The 8,609-nt window shown below is 38.4% G+C and overlaps 1 protein-coding gene across 1 annotated transcript; it reads right to left on the reverse strand.

The window, feature by feature from the left end:
- Window positions 1–1,490: 1,490 nt before the first annotated feature.
- Window positions 1,491–8,248, reverse strand: LOC127625327 (ADP-ribosylation factor-like protein 3). Its single transcript, XM_052100563.1, has 6 exons — window positions 8,027–8,248; window positions 7,524–7,667; window positions 5,695–5,811; window positions 5,518–5,568; window positions 3,786–3,971; window positions 1,491–2,488 (listed from the first exon to the last, which is right to left on the reverse strand). Exons 1-6 carry the CDS (start codon window positions 8,042–8,044, stop codon window positions 2,441–2,443), a joined length of 564 nt encoding a protein of 187 aa, XP_051956523.1. The 5' UTR covers window positions 8,045–8,248; the 3' UTR covers window positions 1,491–2,440.
- Between the last annotated feature and the right edge of the window lie 361 nt (window positions 8,249–8,609).

Below are 8,609 nucleotides of genomic sequence, written 5' to 3' on the forward strand. Positions count from 1 at the left end.
CCATTTATGCTCTTTTAATTTTTTTAATAAACAAGGTATATACAGTATCTCACAAAAGTGAGTACACCCCTCAGATTTTTGTAAATATTTGATTATATCTTTTCATGTGACAACACTGAAGAAATTACACTTTGCTACAATGTAAAGTAGTGAGTGTACATTTTGAATAACAGTGTAAATTTGCTGTCCCCTCAAAATAACTCAACACACAGCCATTAATGTCTAAACCGCTGGCAACAAAAGTGAGTACACCCCTAAGTGAAAATTTCCAAACTGGGCCCAAAGTGTCAATATTTTGTGTGGCCACCATTATTTAGCTTTATCATGCTGGAATACTGCCATGAGGCCCAGTCTCCGAAGGGAGGGGATCATGCTATGCTTCAGTATGTCACAGTACATGTTTGCATTCATGGTTCCCTCAATGAACTGTAGCTCCCCAGTCCCGGCAGCACTCATGCAGCCCCAGACCATGACACTCCCACCACCATGCTTGACTGTCTGCAAGACACACTTGTTTTTGTACTCCTCACCTGGTTTCCGCCACACACACTTGACACCATCTGAACCAAATAAGTTTATCTTGGTCTCATCAGACTCTGGGATATGGTTCCAGTAATCCATATCTTTAGTCTGCTTGTCTTCTGCAAACTGTTTGCAGGCTTTCTTGTGCATCATCTTTAGAAGAGGCTTCCTTCTGGGAGCGACAGCCATGTAGACCAATTTGAATGCTGTGTGGCCTATGGTCTGAGGCTGACCCCCCCCACCCCTTCAACCTCTGCAGGAATGCTGGCAGCACTCATACGTCTATTTCCCAAAGACAACCTCTGGATATGACGCTGAGCACGTGCACTCAACTTCTTTGGTCAACCATGGCGAGGCCTGTTCTGAGTAGAACCTGTCCTGTTAAACCGCTGTATGGTCTTGGCCACCTCAGTGTCAGGGGTCTTGGCAATCTTCTTATAGCCTAGGCCATCTTTATGTAGAGCAACAATTCTTTTTTTCAGATCCTCTGAGAGTTCTTTGCCATGAGGTGCCATTTTGAACTTCCAGTGACCAGTATGAGGAAGTGTGAGAGTGATGACACCAAATTTAACACACCTGCTCTCCATTCACACCTGAGACTTGTAACACTAATGAGTCACATGACACCGGGGAGGGAAAATGGCTAATTGGGCCCAATTTGGACATTTTCCCTTAGGGGTGTACTCACTTTTGTTGCCAGCAGTTTAGACATTAATGGCTGTGTGTTGAGTTATTTTGAGGGGACAGCAAATTTACACTGTTATACAAGCTGTACACTCACTACTTTACATTGTAGCAAAGTGTCATTTCTTCAGTGTTGTCACATGAAAAGATATAATCAAATATTTACAAAAATGTGAGGGGTGTACTCACTTTTGTGAGATACTATATATATATATATATATATATATATATATATATATATATATATATATATATATATATATATATATATATATATACCTTGTTTATGGGGGTGGAGTGTTCGCTGTCCTTTTCTGCATAGCACGGCGGCTCATTTTAGCTTATCACGGCCCATTCTGCCTGTTTCGCGGCCGATCCGCTCTGTTTTCCCGATAGCCACTACGCCCCTGATTGGCCACAAAGTGCGCCGGCCCACCGGGAAAATGCCCGGTATGCCAGATTACCAGTCCAGCCCTGCATACTACTGTTTCTGCAGTAGTATGCCAGCTGTACACAGTATGCACATTTTCTGAATGCAGAATATACCTTAATGAGTTTACAGTTCAGATACAGATCATGCAATAGTATTGTGTTAGACATGCTCATTATCACATAATCTACTAAATACGGATTCACATACTTTAAATAAATAGTTTGCAGAATACAACGCAGTATTTATTGAGTACTAAGAAATGATTACATTCTGAACATTGGCTATAGTCCTAGCTCTTGTATGAATACAAAAATTAAGATCTAGAATTAAAATCAGGATAAAAACTACCAAAACCAGTCAAACAAAGAGACAAACATGGGTTTCACATATCTTCTTACACAAAGTAAAATTAAAAAGCGTTTTAACATTTGCATTGTTCTTTGGTGTGACAACTAACAAAACGAGTCATCTGTATTTTAGGCTGCAAATGCTGCTTTTTTGCATTATTTATGCCGCAGTTTTTTATATCTCTATAAACAGTGACAACAAAAGCATAATTTACAGATTTTATCTAGTCAGAAAACAACATAAAGTCTCTGTAAGAGAGTAGAGATAAAAAGGGGGAATTTTGTTTTTATGTCTTTGTTGGCAGCCAATTTACATACACTTAGAAAGCTCCTTAAAATTATTCCAGAACGTGTGTTCGAGGAAAAATATATTTTACTTTGTTTAAAATGTTTATATTAATTCAGAACTAGAATCAGAGCATTTGTACAAAATAAGACATGGAAGTTGACAGGTTCATTTCTTCTTGTTTAAAATGTTGTTGCTGATCCAGTTCATGCCATCCTGGAAGAAAAAACAGTGGGGGAAAAACAGAAGGTCAACTTTAATGTCTAAAAGGAATATTCTGGGTTCATTACAAGTTAAGATCAATAATTTCTGGCATAATGTAGATTACCACAAAAATTCATTTTGACTCATCCCTCCTTTTCTTTAAAAAAAAGCAGAAATCGATGTTACAGTGAAGCACTTACAATGGAAGTGAATGAGGAAAATGTTTGGAGGGGTTAAAGGCAGAGATATGAAGCTTATAATTTTATAAAAGCACTTACACTTACATTAATTCTTTTGTTAAAACGTGTGTATTACTTGAGCTGTAAAGTTGTAAAAAATGTCACTAAATTGTCATTTTTACAGTAATTTTAGAGGTTGTCGACATTACATCGTCATGGCAACAGAGTTGTAAAATTGTCTATAATTTAACACAGAAAAGGTTAGTAAGCAATTTTATCACACTAAAATCACGTTAACAGATATTGTTTTGAAAAAGTGAGTATTTTAACATTCAAAAATTGGCCCAATGCTCTTCCATTGTAAGTGTCTTTTTTGAAGAAAAGGAGGGTCAAGTCAAGTAATCAATATTGTGCCACAAATGCTGTCAACTGAGCTTAACTTGTATTGAACACCAAATGTATTCCTTATGGGCAGATCTGCAAAAAACTTTCAAGTTCATATTTTCATATCAAGCTGGAACAGAATTGCACAAATAATAAACATTTTCAAACATTCTTTCCATCTGCCATTGGTTTGGCAAACTTAGTCCCACCCCAAGCACAGACCACTGGTTGAGTCAATGCTGCCTTAAATGGCTGAAACTGAAAGGAAACCTCATTGTGACTGATTTGGAACACACCACATAGGCAGCAACTCGCCATACAATTTGCACAAAGATTTTGACTAAGATGAGGTACTGTATCTCGAAAGCAGTAGCATTAAGTTACCTACGCACCTTTTGGAAGAGCCTTTGCATTCAGAGTGTGCCTGTCATGCCTTAAAATGCTGCCTCGCTACGTTTTGGAACTGAACAGTGTTTATACTTTTCTGGGAATTCGTCCTACGCATGGCTTACTTAGTTGTCTCTGTATATTAAACCTTGATAGGATAAAGTATTTAAACCTCCAAAAATTACACACTTCACCTTAAGCTACCAACCGTGATATGCTATTTTCCTCTTGTAAAACTAAATGTTCTGTTGTGTCTTATAATTTCCCATATTATCATATAACTTTTCTTAAATTAAACATTTATGCACGGCTAACACAAAGAAAAGTTTCACTTAATATTTTCAAAGGTATTTACTCACCTGTACACCTTCCCCTGATACAGCAGAGCAGGCCTGGATCTGCCATGCTCTGTCCCGGTATGTGTGCAGGTTGAGGCCTTCAGCGATCTCACTGGCCGGGGAGGCTGTGGCCAGGTCCTGTTTATTGGCAAAGATAAGCAATGGCACACCATTCAGGTTCTCCTCATCAATGAGTTCTGAGAGCTCCTGTGGAAGAACAGTTGAGCAAGTGAACATAAGGGAGTAAAGTATTGTGTAATCAGCCGTACACAGAGGTTAAGATAGAGTGAATCCACATACTATTTGTACTGTATTGTATGCCAGATGAGGATTAGTACATTCATAATAAATCATATCAGAGGAAATAGTGTGTCAAAATCATAGTACTCTACATTGAAAATGGTCAAAAGTTCATGGAGGGGGACCTAGGTAGCTCAGCGAGTAAAGACGCTGACTACCACACCTGGAGTAGCAAGTTCGAATCCAGGGTGTGCTGAGTGACTCCAGTCAGGCTTCCTAAGCAACCAATTGCTAGGGTGGGTAGTGTCACGTTGGGTTAACCTCCTCATGGTCGCTATAATGTAGTTCTGGCTCTTGTTGGGGTACGTGGTGAGTTATGCGTGGAAGCTGCAGAGAATAGTGTGAAGCCTCCACACACACTAGGTCTCCGCGGTGATGCACTCAACAAGCCACGTGATGAGATGCGCAGATTGACGGTCTCAGACGTGGAGGAAACTGTGATTCATCCTCCGCCACACGGATTGAGGCAAGTCACTACGCCACCACGAGGACTTGAGCACATTGAGAATTGGACATGCCAAATTGGGGAGAAAATGGAAGAAAAAAAATGGCATAATTTTTCTAGTGGATTTTTTTAGATATGGATCTGTGCATGTTTCTTGGGCTGTATTGCCCACAACCCCTTAGATTACAGAAGAGGAGGGTTTGTGATGGTTCTCCACTGACTATTCTATACTTTACTATTAAGGTAGTATTCAACAACATCAGTTAATGCAGTAGTTAACATAAATTATCAATGAAAATACTTGCAGAGCATTCATTATCTATATGCATGTCAACTATTTTATCACACTAAAAGTCGTATGTTATCATTAGTTAATGCATTATGAACTAACATGAGCAAATAATGTACAACAGTATTTTAATAAATGTACATATAAAAGTCATTGTTTATTGTTAGTTCATGATATCTTATGTATTGGCTAATTTGAACAAATAGAGCTTTATTTGAATGTGTTTAATGTAATTTTCTGTTGCAGAAATGTGGCAGATCAATGCAAGGCTCAAACAGCCTCAGCATTTTTTTAAATAGACAAACCTGAAGTTAAAGTATGAAGTTAAAGGTCTCTATGATGTCTATAACAAGAATTAGACAGGCCTATTCGGTACTGGTGCATTTTGTCCCCCACATTTTAAATATCTGTTGCATTTTTCCACATTCTGTGGCATTTACAATACTGCTATGCTGCACATACGTTCCTATGAACAGCAGAATACAAACTGTGCCATACTAGAAGGAGCATTTGTATGTTCGCTTGCAGGAACATTTTGGCCGGGGTTGATACGCCTGAGCACAGCTTTAATTTGCAATTACACCTTTGTGACAAAATATGCAGTATTTTGCCAGGCTATGTGTGTTAAACATGAATTCAATAAGGGCAGTTTTTTTTATGCAATGCCAAAAACAACAGAGGAGCTTTCATCGTCACAGATCAATTATGTGTCCTCTTACCAGTCCTGTTTCCTCAAATCTCTTTTTGTCTGCACTGTCAATCACATAGATCTAAAAGAGTGTAAGAGAGAATGGAGACTATTACAAAACAAAAATGTTTTTACTGATAGGCAGAGATGAACCAAGTCATACTTTTCTGCAGAAAAACAAAAACAAAAACAAAAAACCTTAACATACCAATAAATCTGTGTTCTCAAGGTATTTTTTCCAGAAGGGTCGAATCTTTCTTTGTCCTCCAATGTCCCACACGTTCAACTTCATGCCATCACAGGCCACACTTTTAATATTGAAACCCTGTAAGAGTCACCACAGAGCAGAATTAGCAAATGATTCAAAGAGAAGAAGGTTTTTCTTTGGCATTTCAGCCTCTTGTAAAGGGTTTGATTGGGTCAAAATCCTGACAAGGCCACTGATAGAAGCATAATGTTTTCAAACTTGAAATAAACCCTAGTCTAAATCTGGTCTGCTGTGAGTCTGAGCAGCCTCCAATTTCATGGTTAAGTAATCTTTAACCATGGGATTAAAGACACTGTTGAGGCACTATTCTTAGAGAGGATCTTCTCTCCCCACAGGCTTTGGATTTTTACAGCTTCAGCTGAAAGCAACATATATTTGCTGCTAAAAAAACACATACCAAACAACAAATTGTTTCTTATTAGAAGTCTTAACTAGTAGCGATAGATATACACCGCAAAATGCAAAAGGATGTTGTGCATTCTAAACTTAAATCCCCTTGAATTCTAAGTAAAAAAAAAAAAAAGCTGGCAGCTGTGGTTGCCAGAAAATATGGTGACAATCATTAAAGAATGGCATTTTGGTGCCTGTATATAAAAACCTAAAAACCAAACATAATTTCAACAATGTTTTACTGTAAAAGTGCATGATTTAAATATATATAGATTCATTTTACTTCCCTTTAATTCCTTTTACTTAAAAAATTTGAGTAATTTGATGTACAATTACACATATTGTTAATTGTGATATAAGTTTTAACTGTATGGTATGGTTCTTTTTTTTTTTATTGTCACACTTTTCTTTTCTTAAACCATCAATTGCTGCCACTTTACAAATTCACTAAATAAAGGTACTCACAATTAGTGGTGGGTGAATTTATATTCATGTTGCTATTCTTAGCAAGCATTAAAACCTGCTGAACTGTTTATTTCTGGCTTTAACAGATATTAAGGAGGTGGTAAGCCAAACGTGTTCTTCCACTTTGGCTAACTTCATTAAATAACCAGCACAAATAAACATAGCCTGAAATAGTAATAGCCTGCTCTCACCTGACCCCTTAACAGAGTGACAATAAACAGAGTGATAAACAGTAGGTTGAAAGTTCTTCTGCTGAAATCGGTCTGTGTTTTCCGAAATGTTAACCACTGCCCACACTGGCAGAAGCTCTGTTGTTGGACATGTGTGAAGTATGGGCACATGTGAGCTCCAGTTTCTGGCTGAAATATCCACAGAATGGTGCCAAATGTAAGTTCTGTCTTTAATTGTAAATTACGTAAAATACTCAAAAGGAATGCAGATTTGATTAACTCTAACCCCTAACCCAAACCCTAAACTTAGCCAACAGTTGAGAACATGTTTTTTATTTTAGATAAAAAGTGGTGTCCATGGGATCAGAACTTGTGTCTCTGAAGTTGTATGCACAGCAAGCTATCAATAGAACCAGATGGAAAGGTGATCACATTTGAACTGATGCAGCAATATGTGATGCGGGATGCGCTTGTCAGCAATTCAGCGGCATGGGGATTTTAGGGTACATGAACATTCGGAAGCAACATGCCGGTTTCATGTTTGATCATGTTGTGTATGTATAGTTTTGCATGAGACATAATACATTTTGATTACCATTTTCAGGTGTCAAGGAGCAAGATTTGATGCTAATATGTCCTGATTATCAAGGCTTTAACAATTTTTTGCACTAGCATATTAACAAGCGCAGAAGCAAACAGTAAAAATCTAATGCTTTGCAAGTCTCTTGTGAACGCACTTCTCACCTGAGTAGGTGTGATGGTGTTTACATCTTCAGAAGCAAGTTGTTTTAGCAAAGTTGTTTTTCCAGCATTATCCAGACCGAGAAGGACTATCCGAAGCTCTTGCTCTGTAGTTCCCTTTAGCTTCTCAATGACTGAAAACAAACCCTTGAAAACAAACATTTGCACTTACAAGACCTAATTAAATACTGTTCATATTGACAACATTATGATTATTGTCTCAATAAAGGGGAAATGAGCAAAAATCCAGCTAATGTGTATAACATTAATAACCAATTCTACTATCTTGGCATCGCCAACATTCTCTAAAAGGTGTTTTATAACCCACCAAGGTAAAGCCACTAATCAATATCCAATGGGCTAAAACTGAAAGCTACTCATAAATGCACTTCAGTCACAATTTTCACACATCAAACACTGTTATTATAGTCTCTGATTACAAAAGTATTTGGTCCAAAAGGGTCTTGACTCTTCAAACATGCCTTTCAAACAGATCTTTAGCTTACCTTTTGGACTTCTCCCATAGTGGCGTGATTTTTGTAGTAGGCAGAGGATGCAGAGAGAGATGGATGGCACAGCTACATTCTATGCAGGGTATATCCAAGTGAGCATTGGGTTTTCTAGAATCACAGTTCGTCCAGTTGGACTATCTCTGTACCACTTCTGCCCAAATCCTTAACAAGGTGTGGTCCCTTACCTTTTACCTTGTCTTGAAGTCTGTGCCTTGCCTTCACCGTATGTGACATAGGGGAGGATGTAGAGTTGGGTGAAGATGGGGGAGGGGTCAGATTAGTAGGCCACAATTAGAAATCTCTCTGCCCGCCTCCCCTCCACTCGTCTCCTCCAGCACATCTCCAGCATTAAAGACTTACCTGGATTATCCTTATCCACCACCTGCTTCAGGACAGGCCTCTGAGTCTTTCCTCTCTCTGTCACAGAAATCCATGTAAATTATATAGTCTTAGCCATATATTGTCCTCCTCCCTTCCCTTTTCCCTCTTGAAATGCATGTAGACCTATGAGCTTGACTGGCCTTCACATCAGCATAAACCAGTGCAAACAACCTCACTAATTGCTTTCTGTGCCAAC

The sequence above is a fragment of the Xyrauchen texanus genome, chromosome 31 (assembly GCF_025860055.1).
Source record: "Xyrauchen texanus isolate HMW12.3.18 chromosome 31, RBS_HiC_50CHRs, whole genome shotgun sequence".
Classification (NCBI taxonomy): Eukaryota; Metazoa; Chordata; class Actinopteri; order Cypriniformes; family Catostomidae; genus Xyrauchen; species Xyrauchen texanus.